General features: G+C 41.6%; 1 protein-coding gene across 1 annotated transcript in view; it reads right to left on the reverse strand.

Annotated features, from left to right (window-relative positions):
- The window catches only part of USP31 (ubiquitin specific peptidase 31), an 84,017-nt gene that overhangs the window by 35,845 nt on the left and 29,694 nt on the right, over positions 1–18,478 (reverse strand). The window contains exons 2-6 of the mRNA XM_018040708.1: positions 9,033–9,170; positions 7,644–7,732; positions 7,462–7,554; positions 6,659–6,794; positions 4,240–4,384 (exon numbers count right to left, since the gene is read on the reverse strand). Coding sequence (XP_017896197.1) covers positions 4,240–4,384; positions 6,659–6,794; positions 7,462–7,554; positions 7,644–7,732; positions 9,033–9,170 — 601 coding nt within the window. The remainder of the gene's footprint in view (positions 1–4,239; positions 4,385–6,658; positions 6,795–7,461; positions 7,555–7,643; positions 7,733–9,032; positions 9,171–18,478) is intronic.

The raw sequence follows: 18,478 nt of genomic DNA on the forward strand, positions 1-18,478 counted from the left end.
GATCAGGATTCCTAACGAGATGAGAGGATACACTCAGCTGCTGAAAAATCAAGCTCCACATTCAAAGTCTAGCCCCACCATTACCAGCTGTGTGACCTGGGCCCCTGACCTAACCTCTCTAAGTCTCAGCTCCCTCTCCTGTAAAATGGGGAAAAGAATAGCCTCACAGGCATCAACGAAATACTGATGAGGCCTTTGTGAAGAGCAGGGGCTTACACATATTCGCTAAGTGCTATATTCTTCCAACAAAGGCACTTCTATAACCATGGACCTCACCAAATTCATTTATAAATAGAAACAGTGTTAACCCTAAGCAACTGGGATATGAAAGGGGATTTGGGGAAAGGCTCTGACCATGTATTAGGGATTATACTCATCTTTCTGGGTACAGAAAGATGAAGCAAAATGCAGTCCCAGCTACAAAGAATTTCACAGTATGGTAAGAAGGACAGAGAAGAAACCAGCATTTCCACACAACACGCTAGTGTCAGAGACCAGCAGCAGCCACGCTGGAACGCGGAAGAGCAGGAGTCAGTCTGCCAGTCTGGGGCTGGGGAAGTGAGGACAGGCTTTCTGGCCTTTTACTATGACGCAATTAAAATTAGAAAGCAACTTAAAAAAAAAAAAAAAGCATATGCCTGAAAATAAAGAGAGGAAACTGAATCCTAAGCTGGCAGTGGGGAAAGCTGACCAACCCACAATACAGAATTATCACAGGTTCAGAGACTAAAGGCACCAGAGACCTGTGGAAGCAGAGGTGAAGGAAAAGAGGAAGAAGAGAAATGCTGAGGGGGCACCAAGGCCATTCAAGGAGGAAAGAAAAATCTCTTCAACAAATGGTACTGGGGCTGCCAAACATTCACATGCAAAAGAATGGTACTTCACACCACACACAAAGATTAACTTCAAAAGAATCTAAGACCTAAATCTAAGAGCTAAAACTTACAGTTTTCTTAGAAGAAAACAGATAAATCTTCGTGGTCTTGGCTTTAGTGGTGGATTCTTGGAAACGACATCAAAAGCAAAGGCAACAAAAGAAGAAAAAGATAAACCAGACTTCATCAAAATTAAGGACTTTTATGCATCAAAAGACAGTATCAAGGAAGTGAAAAGATAACCCACAGAATGGGAGGAAATATCTGCATCATGTATCTGTCAAGGGTCTAGTACCCAGCAAACATAAAGAACACATAACTCAAAAACAAAAAGATAAGCAACCCAAGTTTAAAGGAGGGAAAGGTCTTGAATAGACATTTCTCTAAAGAAGAAATGGCCTAAAAATGCATGAAAAGATGACCAACGTCATTTATCATTAGGAAAATGCAAATAAAAATCACAATGACATATCACTTCACACTCACTAGGATGGCTAAAATAACAACTATTGGCAAGAATGTGGAGAAACTGTAACCTTCATATATTGCTGGTGGGAAGGAAAAAATGATGCCGTTTCTATTAAAAACAGTCTGGCAATTTCTCAGAAAGTTAAACATAGAATTATCATATGACCCAGCATTTACACTTCTAGGTATATACTCCAAAAAAAATGAAAATAGGTATTCAAACAAATACTTGTACATGAATGGTCACAGCAGCACTATTTCATAACAGACGAAAGGTGGAAATTCAAATGCCCATTGACAGAAAAATGGATAAAGAAAATGTGGTATATACATATAACAGAATAATATTCAGATAAAAAGAACCGAAGGACTGATAAACGCTATAATGGATGAACCTGGAAACATTACGCAAAGTGAAAGAAACAAGTCACAAAAGGCCACATATTATATGATTCCACTCATATGAACATCTAGACTAGAAAAATCTAGAGACAGAAAGCAGAATAGTGGCTGCTTAGGATGAGTGAGATGAGGAGATTGGAATGCGTGCTTAGGGGAGACAGAGTAGGTGTTAATGAAAGCTGCAGAAATGAATTTTCAGCAGAGCAAACAGGAGGGAAAGTACAAAAGCATGTGGCATGTTCAAGGAATAAAGAGTAAATCTGGATAGGGTACATGGGAAAGAAGATGGAATATATTAGGTTGGTGCAAACATAATTAAGGGTTTGTAGCATGAATTTCAAATCATTATAACTAGGCTCAAACATATCTTTATTTGTCAAAATAGGAGCCATTATAATCACCACATTTTTGCCACTAAGAAATCAGTTTGTTTATTCCTGTAGCATAAAAACTCTTGGAAAGCATTTTCTGCATCCTATTCGTTGTGGAAGCATTTTCCCTGCAAACAGCTGTTGCGATGCTTATTGAGTGGTAGGTGGTTGGCAAGAGGTCAAGTGAATATGGTTGATGAGGCAAAAGTTTGTAGACCAATTCGTTCAACTTTTGAAGCGTTGGTTGTGCAAAGTGTGGTCAGTTGTTGTTGTGGAGAAGAACTGGGCCCTTTCTGTTGACCAATACTGGTTGCAGGCACTGTAGTTTTCATCAATTGCTGGGCCTACTTCTCAGATGTAATGGTTTCGTCAGGATTCAAAAAGCTCAAGTGGCTCAGATGGGCAGCAGACCACCAAACAGTGACCGTGACCTCTTTTTGGAGCAAGTTTGGCCTTGGGAAGTGCTTTGGAGCTTCTTCTCAGTCCAACCACTGAGCTGGCTGGTCATCACCAGCTGTCGTTTACAATCCACTTTTCATTGTATGTCACAATCTGATCAAGAAATGGCTCGTTGTTGCTGTGCAGAATAAGAGAAGACAATACTTCATAACGATGTTTTTGATTTCCAGTCAGCTCATGAGGTACCCACTTACTGCACTTTTTCACCTTTCCAAGTTGCCTCATATGCTGAATGCCCATAGAATGGTCAACACTGAGTTCCTCAGCAACTTCTCATGTAGTTGTAAGATCAGCTTTGATGACAGCTCTCAATCGTCACCGTCAACTTCCAATGGCTGATCACTAGGCTCATCTTCTCGGCTCTCATCTTCTTTGCAAAACACCTTGAATCACTACTGCACTGTACATTTGTTAACAGTTCCTGGGCCAAACGTGTTGTTGGTGTTGCAAATTGTCTCCACTGCTTTACAACCCATTTTGAACTCAAATAAGAAAATCGCTCGAATCTGCTTTCTGTCTAACATCCTTTCCATAGTCTAAAATAAATATAAAATAAACAGCAAACAAAAAAAACACAAAGCAAGAAACACACATTAAAATGATGTATAAAATAATCACCACATTTATTTAGAATGTATTCCAATTTATCAAATGGCCAATTTCAACAATGCAAAAACTGTGATTACTGTTGCACCAACCTAATAGTAGAGAGGCTAGAAAAAAAGCAAGGCATTCATCCAAGGTATTTAGATTTAAATGCAGACAAAAGGGGCCAGGCATTCTTCCAAGGTATTTAGATTTAACTGCAGACAAAAAGGAACCACTGGGACATCAATAAGCATGTAACATGATCAGAACTCTATGTAAGAATAAGCCTGGTAGCACTGTGAAGAAATAATTGAACAAGAGAAAGCCCAAGGGTAAAGAAATTACTAGAAAAGCCCAGTTGAGACTGGTCTGCACCATGTCGGCAGCAGTAGACTGAAGAGGAAAACTACAGAGTATTTGATCAGTTGTGAATTTAAGTCAAAATCCAAGAGAAAAGTACTTGGGCCAAGCTTGGGTGAAAAGAAGGACAGTGATACTCCACAGAAGAAACACAAGAGGAGCTAGAAAGAAATGCTCAGTGTGAGATGCTGCGGGGCTCTAAGCAGAGATTCCAGTGGACCACTGAGAGTCAGGGCACGCAACCAGAAGAAAAGTAGGGGCTAGAGGAGAGTTTAGTTCTAAAAATCACCAGTGCAAAAAACTGGTAAGACTGGCAGCAGTTCTCAAACTTTCACCTGCATCGGAATCACCTGTTAATTGACTGCTGGGCTCTGCCCCCAACGTTTCTCACTCAGTAGGTCTAGAGGGGCACCTAAAAATTTACATTTCTCATCAGTTCCCAGGTGACACTGATGCCTTGACAACCCCTGGAACAGAGTAAAAAGAACAGAAGCCCTAGGAACTGAAGAACCTAAGGCCAGGAACAAAGTTCTTTTCAAGAATTACCTTCTTCGAGGGAAATATGTTACCTAAAATGGATACCATCATAAAAAGGTATGTTAAGTGTATTTCACCACAATTTCAAAAAATTATACCATCATACAATAAGCTAAAAGAGTAGACAGTTGTTAAACCTGCAAACCCAGGTGGTATTAGGGAAACAGATGCTCATTTACCTCTTTGACTGAGAATTCCTTCAGGCCTAAATATTTCTGGAGTCTCAAAGGCAAAAATGCAGTCACTTTCATGGACTGTTTCCAGGTCGTCTGTGTCACAAAAGGAACGATGGAACCCATCATAGTACATTTCTGTTAACACAATCTAAAAATGGGAAAAATGCAAATAGTTGGGTAACTGGAAAGTCAGTAAGAATTGATCTCCTAATCCAGCTGTGAACTTCTCCAGATCAGCAGGTCTGCAGGGGAGTTGAGGGCATGGAAACACCTCATCACGCCTGGGGGATCTGCCCTTAATAAGAGAGTCTTGGAAGCACAATATCCTCTGTGGTTTTATAACAACAAACTCTGATTTCAGAGTGCTGGGGCACTATATCCAGCTTTGGTGAAGAGAGTCAGCACTTACAAAGTTTAAAGCCCTTGTTTCACAGGGAGAAGAAACTAAAGAGAGATGGAGTGACTTGCCTAAGGTTATATAACTATCCAGCCTCACAGCAATGATAAGAGTCTACATCTGATTCTGAGATTTTCTACCATTAAATTTTCTTCTTTTCAGATTAAAAAATGTCAAATAACCTAGAGATTTGTACTGGAAAAAAAGTAAATTGACTCAAATGCCCAACAAAAGGAACTAGTTAACTATACTATAGTTCTACTGGAATTATAAAGTTCTTACAAAGAATAAGCTACAAATATTTGCACTAACATGGAAAGATCTCCTAAGTAAATAGTGAAAGTCGGAAAAGAAAAGTATGAGTACACGGTTCCATTTTCGTAAAATAGTAAATAAAGTATATGCACAAGACAAAACATAAATGAATATACAACACGGTAGTAAAGTTAATAAGCCTTGGTTCTAAGATCCTTAATACAAGGTACTTTCATTTTCACTAACTTTTATTAAGCTTCTGAAATGGCTGACTACTTTATAAAGAAAGAAAATTAAAAGATGGGGAAAAAGACAATGGAGACACGTAGAGACCTCACTACACGCTCAGCAGCACCGTCCAGTGAAAAAGGACTGGACCAGGCCTGAAGAGGTTCCAGTTCTGGCCTGCCACCAACCAGCCCCGTGACCCTGAACAAGTCACATGGTTTCTCTAGGCCTCCTTCAGATGAGGAGGTTGGACTGGGCCCCTAAGGCCCCCTCTACTATCACAAACATACTAGGAGTCAATGAGGTGAAAGGGGCTTGGTGGCACAGTCCACAAACAATCCAAGAAAAACAATCCTCTTACATTTTTCTTCTAATGATTTTAATGAACACACTGTTTTCCTGCAGGTGAACATCCAAGTATACGTCACTTTCTCCAGCAAGCTGAGGTCAAAAACAAACCTGTAATTATACCACTCACTTAAACAATGCAAAAAGAGCCAGACAGCACTGCAGGCTTTAAAGATACAACCAGATTAGCCTCAGACACACACCGAAGCCTCCCTCTATCTTTCGCCTCACCTTGAATTTACAAAAAAAAGAATGAACGGGCATTTCAAAGTAAGGAAAATCACGAACATTTTATCAATCTGTGAGCACTTGGCCTACGAAAATATGAAATATTGCTGCATCAGGGCAGCACTGCTGGTGGTGTTTTTTACTGCAATACTTCCCAGATGAGGTCGCAGGAGGCCAAAATACGAAACACCTTCATCATTTACCTGATTACATAGCAGCATTCAGAAGTTATCTAGGGAAAAGCCGTTCAGCCACTGAATCATCTTTCCTTGGTAAATTTCAAATAGGGAATTTTTTCCCAAATAAAACTCTAACAGTGAATTGAGTAAAAGAGGTATGTAAGAGTATGTCAAGTCACAAACAGGCCAAAATTATTCTGGGTCAATACAACTGTGTATCAAATATTTACCCAAAAAAGAAAGGTTGGGGGTTGGAGGGGGTTACAACTTTCCTTTTTTTTATCTAAACAAGGTAAAACACTCTAATCAGAAAATAAACCACACTGACCCCTGTATGTACAGTACTAACAATATGCTCATTCTTTTCACCATAATGGGAAGGGATTTTCAAGAACAACTGGTTGGGTTTTCTAAGCCTCTGACCTTCAAATACCACAGGATGCTCTCCCTGTGGCCCACATGAGCATCCATAGAATGATTTAAGGTGGTGGTGGTTTAATTAATTATACTCTATAAACAAAGCTGAAAGAAGGTCTTGGTGTAAAGCCACAGCTTTTCCTTTTAAATATATATATACACACAATTAAATGAAGCATGAAAAGTTTTTTGTGTATATTTTTCTCTTTTGGATCTCGATGTTTTTATCTTTCCTTTAACAGTACAAGCAACTAGTTTTAAATTTCTATCCAACCATGTTTGGCTGAGAACTGTTAAAAAAATAACTCCAGAAGAAGAGAAAGCAGTATTTTTGTGGCTCGTGTGTCTTCGGTCTTAGCAAGCTTATTACCTGATCAGTGGGGATCTTTGTTTCCATGGACACTGCTTCCCGAAGCCTGGCGACAGTCCCAGACAGAGGCACGGCCACACCAACCCGCATGCAGTGAGAGCACTTCCCCTGATACACTACGGTGACATAGAGAGGCCTGTGCAGATCAAAGTCAGACCTTCTCATTAGTCACTTACTTCAACTAAAATGAACGAGCAAAACAACTCTGACATGAAATCAACAGCACTAAAGCGAACCCACACCTTCAGCTGGACCCATGCAGAACTATCCATCGATAATCAACGACTCGAGTGAACCGGCTCAAGATGGCGGAGGAGAGGGGCGTGTGCCCACGGGCCCCTGTGAGAGCGCTGAAGAATGCCTTGGAAAGGGCAGCGTTTCTAAAACCACCATACAGTGTACCAATACTTGGTCCTGTGCCTTGTGGTTTCTTTAAAACAGCGTAACTCTTTTTTTGAGGAACAGTTCAAATAAAACAGCTAATTCAAAAGTGTAATGCAAGGTCTCGAGAGGCTCTAGGAGACATTCGACAACCTTCTCCAGCTCCCATACTACAGGTGGACAACCAGCTGAACAAAATACAACCAGACCAACCAAAAAGACTTGCCTGCCCCATGTACCTGCCGACCCCACAGGCTCAGACTGGCATTTATAAATTTCTCTAAGGCCTTAATAATGCCTGTATTCAATTTATCACTAATGCTATTACTTGTCTAAATATGTAAGAAGCCCCAATAGAGGAGCCTACGGAAGAAAAGGAACATATAGGAACACAGTTTTAATTTGATCAACTCTGTTCTTACCTTGTGTGGGGTAGAGGAATTGGCAAAGAAATGCAGAGGAAAGGATCAAAGGTGTTGCTCTGCTTCTGACAATGAGGACACGTCAAAGAAGATCTTCAAAAATAAGAATGTAAGACACTCCCATTAAGATCACCTCGAACTATATAAGCAGACAACATTAGGGAAATTTAATTTGCTCATACCTGTATTGGGCTTGAAAAAGTTCTTGTACAAAAGTGCTACAGACAGGAAAAGATGGTCCCTCAGGCATCATATCAGTCTCTGATGGTGGCTGAAAGAAAAATAAAGTACAACTTCACAGACTAGAAGTGTCAGGTCTTGACTGATGATGAGCCTAAAGATGTCACAAATGCCCCAGACTGCCTTTGCCAGATCTGCATCAGATCCAGATGTTTCAGGGAAAGGCACCTGCTCAAGGGGCCAGAACACAGCTGCCAGGCACCTGCTCAAGGAACCAGAACACAGCTGCCAGGACGTGGGTCGCATGGACTCATGGCCTCACAGGCTCTCCCAGACACAGCGCTTGTCCGTCTCTCCACACCGTCCAGGCCCTTGGGCAGTCCTTACCCTGAGCGCTGCAATCCTCCTCCGGCTCTCAACAGGCTCCCTCCAACCTCTTCCAGGGAATAATCTCAACCATTCAAAAGTACCAATTCCTGCCTAAAGGGAATTTATTCTCTAGCACCTATTAGCTCTGCTGCCTACTTAGGCCTAATCATTCTACTCACATTTTACCTACTCACATCCCCCTCCCCATCACCACAGTTAGTTACTGAGCATCAGGTATCTCGTGCAGAGAGAGCTGCAAAAGGCATAAGGATGCAAAGAGAGGTAAGACACAGCGCCTGATCCTGAGTATGTCTCAGTCTGGAGGGAGAGTCAGCGACAAGCGCACAGTCATATGACAGTACAGAATGTTCAGGGTCAAAGGACCTTGAATCAGAATAATTTAACAGCTTAGCAAAACTAGAAATTTAAAATCTGAGGTACAGAATAGAATTATCCAAATTTTTTAAAGCTATTAAAGGAGAATAACACTTTATTTCCATTACATAAATCATTTTGTCTGTCATATTAAGACTACATTAAAAAAAAACTGATAATGAATCACTTATTTTCAGTAAGAATATTCTAAGGGTTCAGTTCCTACACTCAAGTCTAATCCTAACAGCAGAGACGTCCATACATTTCCTCTTTGATTGTGTGTAGATCACATTTCAGTGATCTACAGACTATGTCTCATTGGAATAGAAGGCAAATTTTTGCTTTAAAGACAGTTTACTGAGTCTAATGTCAGTCTACAGGTATACAGGCACATGTGTCCCCTCTCATGAGTGTAAGCTCCTTGGAGACAGCGACTCTTGTTCCTGACAACTGCCAGCACGGTGGTGGTGGCAGCAGCGCAGTGGGAGACAGCCTCTAAGTATCCACGAAACTCACTTAGTCAATTTCACAGTATTAACTAACTATAAACTGCAACAACTACTCAGAGGAGGTTTGGAAGAATTTATACTCCCTCCTTCCTCCATTCAGCTCAGCACTCCCTGAGTGCCCCAGGGGCGTGCCCTTACCTTCAGAGGAGGCTGGCCACTCTGCTTCACAGCGTGATTGAGGTCTTCGTGAACTCGGTCCAAAAGCCACAGCAGAAACTCCTGGGCATCGTGCTGGGAATTTCCCCGATACTGCAGTGCATTCTTTGACACAATACTCTAAACGGGTAGATAAATCAGCATGAATAGTAAGTTTCTGGCTTTAAAGATAAACCATCCATAATCCCAAAGAGGAATGCAAGATCTCAAGGGTGTTAGTGAGTACTTCCTGTAAAGACAGCAGATATGAAACCAGAAAAGCCCCACCTGTGCACCAAAAACTTTTAAATGCACCGACCCAACAATCCTGCTTTTAGGAACATGGTCTAAAGGAAACCATCAAAACAGCATGCTAAGACCTCTAATAGAAAAAAAATTCACTTCTAATTCACTAAGAGAAAAAAAAAAAAAACAACCGGTTAAAACTTGAACATCTTAAATATAAGAACTGTTACAAATACCAAATCATTATGTTAACTTGCAACCAATATGTTCTATGCCAATTATAACTTCAATTTTTTTTAAAGTAAAAGAAAAAATGAGAATCGGTAAAAGTAAGTATTACAGTGTTGGATGATAAGCCAAAGTATAAAATGAGTCCACATAAGGTAAATGACTGAGTAAATAAGTAGGAAGAGGCAAATCTCCCTTAAAGAATAATTCTAAATAATGTGTCAAGAATCTCTCCTCCAGAAGCTGGACCTTAACCCCCACAACCCCAACCCTACCACCTTGAATATGGACTATGACAGTGACTTGCTTCCAAAGATTCTAGTCTTTGCAAAGAGGAGTAGCCAGTGAAAGGCTGCAGGTAAAGCAGTGAATTAAAATTAAGATCACGGGCTCTGAAGCATATAGCCTGAATTCAGATCTCTGTCCTGCCGCTTACTATTGGTGAGGCCTGGCCTACTCTGCTCCAAAGTAAAAAGGATAATAAATGTTTAGTGTGATGGTTAAGTGTGAATACATGCAAAACAATTCACAAATAAGTGACATATAATCAGCACTCAAATGTGAGCTATCAGTAATGGATTTGAAAGCAGGGAGAAAGAAGGGGAGACAACTTGCGCAAAGGAAGCACAGTTAGGAGACAAATGAAACTATGGGACGAGGTTAAGGGTCTAAGCTAAGTCTGTGAGGGCGAATTTGAAAGCGATTCCAAAATTGGGGCAGCAGAATTGATAAGATTTGTGACCTAATGAGGGCTTCCCAGGTGGTGCAAGTGGTAAAGAACCCACCTGCCAGTGCAGGAGACATAGAGTCATGGGCTTTGATCCCTGGGTCAGGAAGATCCCCTGGAGGAGAGCACAGCAACCCACTCCAGTATTCTTGCCTGGAGAATCCCATGGAGAGAGGAGCCTGGACAGCTACAGTCCATAGGGTCACAAAGAGTTGGACACGACTGAAGCGACTTAGCACACCCAAGCACGTGACCTAACGAATGTGCAAAATGAGGAAGGAGGCATTAGCGTCATTCATGTGTCTTTATCTGAATGATGGGCCACTGCTGGGTCTCTTCATCATGACAAGATTAAAAAAAAAAAAAAGAAGTCTGGAAAAGAGCGTGATGCGTTCCTATTAGAATCCACTATATTTGAAGTTGTGTGGAACCTCCAAATGGACATACCTGGTAAGCAACTGAAAAAGCAGGTCTTGCACTCAATGAAAGAGTCTGTGCTCAGGACAAGGATTTCGGGGTGAAGGGATGAGTGGTCCTTGAAATCATGAGTATGACTGACACTGTCCAGACAAGAGCATGAGAGATCCGCCAGAGAACAGAATCCAGAGGACTGCTCTATTTAGGAGGCCCTTAAAGATGACCAAGAAAAGGCCATCAAAGATGCGGCAAGAAAATCAAGATAATGCAGTCCCAAGAGTCAAGAGCAGACAGCTAAGGAGAGAGTGATCAACAGTGTTAAAAGTTGAAGAATGACAAAGTAAGCCAAAGAACTAACAACTGTCCACTGTATTTTCTAATTAAGACAATGATAACAGAGATGAAAACAGATAAATCTTTACTTAGGAAGAACCATCCCAAACTGATGATCAAATTCAATGTGAGTAACAAAAAGATGATTTACAAAATTCGAATTTAAGGAGGAAAAATTTAAAGGGACACAAATGAGAGAGAATATGGAGGTGTCATGGGCAAAGCTCACTAACTGAATAAAGTGAACAAGGAAGAGGAAGGACCCTGGTAACAAACAAGAATTTGTGTGACCTGAAGGATACCATGCGGACACCACCTCAGAAGCAGGTATAAAAAAGGGGGAGTGGGTGTGGGTAACGGGATCACTGCACTATAGAACTCACCAGAGGTCTGACACCACCCAGTCACCGAATCTAATTCCTTCTTTCTCAGCCTTCATTTTCCTCAATCCCTCTGTAGCATCTCACATACTTGGCATCTTGCTCCATTTTGAAATGGTTTGGCTTGTGGCCATAATTATTTTCTCATTTAGCAGAATCAAAACTAGAGCCATTGTGATGGACAGTGGAAAAATGTGATCCACAGAAGAAAGAGACCTCCTAGCAAAGAAAAATGAATCTGTAAAAAGAAAGAAAGAAAAGAAGTCAGCAGCACTGGCGGGTGAGACTGCAGCTGATTCAGGCGGGAAGAGAAACCCATGAGCGATGACGCTATACTGAGTGATACACAGAAGACATCTGGATGACACCAAGGTTCTTAGCTTCTGACTTCGGTGGATAAAGAAATTGGAAACAGAGGAAGAGGCAGGGGCCTGCGGAACTTTGAACAAGTTAAGTCTGAGGGACTCACAGGATCCCCAGTGAGGTGAGGTCTGGTACTCAGGGAGAAGATCTGAGCTGGTAAGTTCAATCAGAGCATGTACACTTATCCTGTGAAAGTGAAAGAGTCAGTCACTCAGTCGTGTCCGACTCTTTGCAACCCCATGAACTGTAGCCCTCCAGGCTCCTCTGTCCGTGGGATTTTCCAGGCAAGAATACTGGAGTGGGTTGCTATTCCCTTCTCCAGGGGGATCTTCCCGACCCAGGGATCGAACCTGGGTCTCCCATGTTGCAGGCATGTTCTTTACCATCTGAGCCACAGGGAAGACACTCTATCCTATGAGCATAGAGAAATAATCCAGGGAACATTTAATGAGAAAAGGTGGGCATCTGGGACGGAATCTTATAGAAGGGACAAGTCCCAGAAAAGAAGCCCGAGAAGAGGACCCTAGGGAACAGCCAGAGGAGGGTGGCACCACACAGGCCCAGGAGAAGAACCCTAAAGGGGATGGAACCGACTCAAACCACCGCAGGAAAGCCAGGTTCGACAAACACAGAGGGGGGTACTTCAGAACAGCAAATCAAGAGTGATTCCTGCTCCGTTTCAGTGACACAGATCAGAGAGGGTACAGGAGAAAAGGCAAGGCAGCTGAACGGTACCAAGAATACCACTCTGCATATCCAAGAAGCTGCGTTATAAAAGGAAGGAAGACCAATGTTCTACTTCTCCAGAGGGCACACTTACAGGACAGAGGGACTTAAGTGCTGAGGGGAGAAGCTAGCAGAAAGGGCATCCTTGACGAAAGGATTCTCCAGTAAAGGGAGAAGGAAGGACTCAGAAAAGAGGCGGAGGAACTGCCTTGAACAGGAGCAGGGAGAGACAGCAGAGGAGGGAAGGATAGTCACGGATTCAGAGAAGTGATAGACAGGACGGCAGGAACGCTGTTTTTGTTTTCTGGAGGAAGCAGAGGCCAACTGCCAAGAGGAACTTTTAGGTTCAGCAGGGATAAAGACAAGCCTCCTGGCATATAGATGAGGCACGCAAAATGCTGGCAGCATAACCAGCTTCTGCTCAAGACCCTCTCCTTTATTTACTTCCAAAGTAGAGGAGGGGTAGTTCCCAGCATATGCGTCCTAAGAAACTAATTAGCGGAAATAAAATGCTTCTCTATGTGTCAAAACAGATACTTTATGCACAGTGTCCATCAAATTCAGGGTGGGGACAACATTCAATTCTTTATCAAGATTGCATGAAACTTGATTTACGCTTCCTGCCATTATCACTTCAACTCATCCAGCACTTCTCCAATCGCTGGGTAAAAGGTGCTGTGCTGAAGCTGCTCAACAAGATTCTTGCTGGGCACGACTCGACAAGCAACAGGACTTCCACAGCCCTCTCTAACTACAGCCAAATCTGCTCTAGGGCCAAGCCCATCCTAAATCACAGCATCTCAAATTAAAGGAGATTTTACAGGAAACCTCACTGAACAAACACAACACAAAGGCTCCTTTCCCTCTTCTCAGTGGTGACTTCTTCCCACTGCAGAGACCCAAGGGACTACTGGGATCGTTTCACTTCTTCCCCAGACAAACCAAAACAGATTAATCTAGGAACCAGAAGAGGAAACGTAATAGGAGTCGAGGAGCCTGGGCTGCAGCACGGCCCCGCCCCACACCGCTGGCTATCTCGGGGACTCACTGAACTGACTGCTGCTCACACGAGGAAGCACTTGAGCTGGACCATCGTAGAGACCCCGGCATCTCACATCTTTACCCAAACTCTGCCCCTAGAATACCAGCAAGTGATTTGGTTTTTCTTTGGGGCCTCATCTGACACTGTTGTCGTTTGTCTTTTATCATTTTTTTTCTAATTAAATCTTAGTTTATGTGATGTCATACAGTTAATCCTCCTCTAGTTTTGCAGGTTTTTTAAAAGTTGATTATCACTAGAATATGTCATCTGTAAATATTTCTGCCATCTGAGAAATCATATAAATTTGTCACTTCTATGACAGAGTATGAACCTTCTTAAAATTACACATCTGTAAAATCACACATCTGTGTAACCTTACACGTCTGTGTCTACTCTGCAGAATCTGGGTGTGACGCTGATTTGTAAAAACATTAAACTGGAAACTGCTGCTTTAAATACTTTATGTACTACTATAAATAAATCTAACCGTCTCTCCAATTTTTCATTCAAGGTGATCCCTAACATCTAGTTACTAAACAATGAGTAAAAGTCAAAACACATTTTTAGGGCCTTCAAACCTCTTAAAATTTCTCTTCACACTTCAAATAAAACCTTAAGGTCTAGAACTACAGAGAATGTTTTTTCTCCCTTAAAGGTGGGGGGCGGGGGCGGAAATGAGTTGGAAGCAGAAAAGAAAAAGAATGAAGTCTATCCAACTGGAGTTTAAAAAAAAAATTAGACATGAGGTCCTTTCATTCCATATAGCCCTAGGACTGAAGAAGCAGAATCCTGGGCTCCAGGGAAAATACAGTAACTGGTACAAGACATCCTTTACCTAACTCCAAAAAGATGACAAAGCAATGGCTATTGGTGATTTCCTTCCATGGGGAATGGATGTGGCAATATCTGACATGAACGATCAGGAGTTGGCTTACTCTTCAGGAGAAAAGGTAGCTTGCCAAAACTCATCAAACCAAATCACCACTCACTTTCCTTGGTTCTATGCCAGAAGGAACACAGAATTTACTTTCAGCGATTCTGGAAAAGACCAGAAGAACTTGGGAGGACAATATATTTACATTTTAAGAGAAAGATATAAAACTGAAACTTGGTTTCTGGGCTGTGCTGGAAAGGACAGAACGATGAGCACTTGTCCTGAGAAACGTTTCATCTCTTGTATCTGACCTTCTAGACACTTAAGCTGATGAATAACTAACTAAAAACACAGGGGATGCAATTGGTACTAATCGATGAAAACCGTAAAAGCAGATACAACCCATAAAAAACAGTGACAAATGTCTGTAAAACAGAATTCCATGCCCGGGTATAGGACACAGCCACACTCAACAGGGCTCTCTGTGACCTTCACCCAGCCCTTCCTCCTTGTATCTTCACCTGTGGTGGGGAGGTCTATTCACATAACACCGCAAACGAGGCAGAGAGGCCCTCAGGACTAAGCCAGCCGGGGCAACTACCGCCCTTGAAAGAGACTGGACGGCCTCCATGCTCCCTACGATTGGAATGCCCTCCACTCCCAGCCCCCAAGGTCTCCCTCTGCTCCCTCTCCTTCCTCAGAAAGATGGAGCTGGGACCCTGGGGAGGAGAGGAGAAAGACAGAGGAGGAAGGAGGCAATGGGAAAGGAGTTTCCTTCTAGGATGGAAAGACAACTCAAGGAGAACTGTAGAGATCGCCACACACCACTTGTTCATGTGTTCACGTTTGGCCATAAGGAAGAGTGAGTTATTCTGGTACAGAGCTCCTTGATCCTTCCAGACTGACAACCAAACAAAGGGTAGCTCAAGCACAGGTGTCCCCGTGTCCAAGTTCTCAAGTTCCAAATTTAGAAAAGAAAACAGATTTGGACAGCAAGGGATACTTATAGTTACTAGTTTTCAATATTAAATTAATATATACCAGAACAACTCGGTGGCAGGGACTTACTGATGAAATAAAAATTAGGAAAGGGTTTACTATTCTTTCATAAAAGAAAAAGTTGTAATAGAAGGACTGAGAAATGGCTAGTGCATTTCAAGAAATTATAGCTAAGGCTGGAAGTATGGTAGAGAGCATTAGAGCCAGAATAAAAGAAACAGACCACAAGTGGTTCAGCCAGATGAACAATGAACAAGACTTTTCAACAGATCATAAAGCTGTATCAATAGAAAACACAGCAGCAAGAGAAGACCTTCAAGTATTTCGACACTGGTTGAATATTTCTGGCAGAAATGCAGTAGAAACAGAAAGACTGGATTCTGAATACCTGGGTTTAAGCCCAACTTTTCCTTAATGTGTAGTTTTTCTGAGCCTTGGCTATCTTTTCTGCAAAACGGGGATGATAACACTTTTTTAAATTGACCATTGTGAGGCTTTCATGAAATCACAAAAGCATTTTAAACTCTAAATACCTGTCATCATGTAAGTTTCAAAAGTCAAGAAAAAAGCAAGGAATTAGCCTATGGTATAGTATAATCCTGGAAAATGACAAAGAAAAAGAGAAGGAAATATCTAAGGCACTGGCTCTTGACTCATGGTGGTACAACAGAATCACCTGGGAAAATTTATTTAACAAATAAAAACCATACGTGGCAGCAGCCATGGGATACTGACTTAATTAGGTCTATGGCGGGGCCTGTTCATCAACAGTTTTGTTTTTCAAATGTGATTTAACAATTCTATTTCTAGTGTGAAGCCAAGACTGAGAAAGAGCATGCCATGCTAAAAAAACCCTAAATTTTCAGTTCCAAAAGCATTGAAAACTTACGGGAGGCTCTTCTGTCATAACTGCATTATATCAATTACTGCATTTTACCACTAGACTGCTCGGGGATGTCTTATTCAATATTATTTCCTAGAAAACTAGCAAATACAGTATGTGACACAAAGAATAACAAGTTAATATTAGGGTGCCTTTAATGTACCAGGCTTTGTACTAATTCTTTTATAGGTGTTATTTCCTATAAAAATTAATCCCCAGAAATTCCCTAGGCTGTTAAGTACAATATTAACATCATTATTTACAGACCTTGGGCTCAGTAAAGTAACTTGTCCAGTGTTATCACTATTCTCCAACCTCATATGATTAAAGTGAAAGTCGCTCAGTCCTGTCTGACTCTTTGCAACCCCATGGACTATAAAGTCCATGGAATTTTCCAGGCCAGAATACTGGAATGGGTAACCTTTCCCTTCTCCAGAGGATTGTCCCAACCCAGGGACTAAACCCAGGTCTCCCACATTGCAGGCGGATTCTTTACTAGCTGAGCCACCAGGGAAGCCCACATCTGATTAAAATGACCTTGAAACATTTTTACCCATAATAACTTTTTTCAATGAATGGTTTTTCCCTTATACAACTCAGGATCATGTAGGGCTTGGGTTCTTCATCCTGAGCTCCAGTCTCAATGCAGACACAAAACATGTGCTGGAGACTGACCTACAGTTGCACCAAGCCTGAGGCTTCTGGGAGCTGCTTTGCTTTTAAATAAATCTGTGTTAATCAGTGTCTGTTTTGTTCTAATTAGCATTTTTTTCCTATGACTGAAATATGGCCCAGAAAGAAAAATGCAGTCTATCTAATTGAAATGTTATTATTCAAGGAGTAAGGAGGAATTCGGACTATGTCAGCAGATCAGCTTGCAGCATGTGAAGAAATATGCCCTGCCTGAGCGTCCCGGTTGCTACAGAAAGCAAACCAGAGAGTCAACCATCTGCCCTGAGAGAGCTGCATCTGTCTGCCAATAGCAAATATAAAGGGGAGCGTTCACCTCATAACGCTCAGGCTGGCCTGCTGGTGGTGATGATTCTGATCTCGTCATTCCATCCGTCCTAGGACCCTCTAACTGGCCAAGTCGAGCCAATTCCAAAGTTAACTTGGGTCACCAAAATGTGTTTATGCGTCCGATCAACTAACTCAAGAAACTCAAGTGTCTTCTTTTTAGTCTCCTCGACATTTTCCTACACAATCTAAGATTCTTCCCAACTATAGTAAAATAGAGCTTTATAAAAAACTTAACAAAAGAAGAAGAAGAAGAAGGAAGAGGGAGAATTTTAGCTATCAACACAATCAAAAAAGGAAACACCCAAGCCCTGATGTGACTAAAAGGTCATCATATGGGAAATGCAATAATCTTCAACAGTTAAAATTCAAAACAGGGACTTTCCTAGAGGCAGAGTGGAGGCAAGTCCATCTGCCAATGAAGAGGACACAGGTTTGATCTCTGGTCTGGGAAGATTCCACATGCTATGGGCAACTAAGCCGGGCAAGCCACAGCTACTGAGCCCCTGTGCCGATAGCTACGGAAGCTCACGGGCCCTGGAGGCCATGCTCGACAGTGAGAGAAGGCACTGCAGTGAGCAGCCTGCACACTGTAGCTAGAGAGGGGCTCCCACTCAGAACTAGAGAAAGCCCTCCGCAGCAACAGAGACCCAGCACAACCAAAATAAATAAACACACTCAAAACAAAAACTGGAAAAGCCATCTAAAAACCCAAGCAGTTACTGTACAGTCCTCCCACAGAACATTACAAATGTTTGAAAGTTTTAGAAAATACTAAAAATACATATATAATAAAATTCAGTGGAAAGAAGATACAAAACTACATATGAGTTTGGTTTCAAACTTTGAAAAAACATTTTTTAAAGACCTTTTAGCTTTTTATCCTTGTAAATATACACCAAAACATTAATAACCGTTACCTTAAAGGGGCAAGTTTGGAATGATTTTTCCTTTACATATTTCACTGTTTTCCACGTTTTCTAAATGAATTTGTTGATAACAATAACCAAGTAGTACACAGGGTGATCTTAGTACACCCTAGTATTTTGGCCAAGGAACCAAATCTCATCCACAGAAAGGGCTGGCAAAAAAAAAAAACACCAACAAAACAAACACAGACCTTACTTCTAGCTGAGGTTTTGGCTCCAAATCCCTGAGAGTCAGGCTGCACTATGCTAAGAATTTTTTTCTCTGTTAGATCTTGCGAGTTTTAA

This window comes from Capra hircus, chromosome 25, assembly GCF_001704415.2.
Source record: "Capra hircus breed San Clemente chromosome 25, ASM170441v1, whole genome shotgun sequence".
In the NCBI taxonomy this organism is placed as follows: domain Eukaryota; kingdom Metazoa; phylum Chordata; class Mammalia; order Artiodactyla; family Bovidae; genus Capra; species Capra hircus.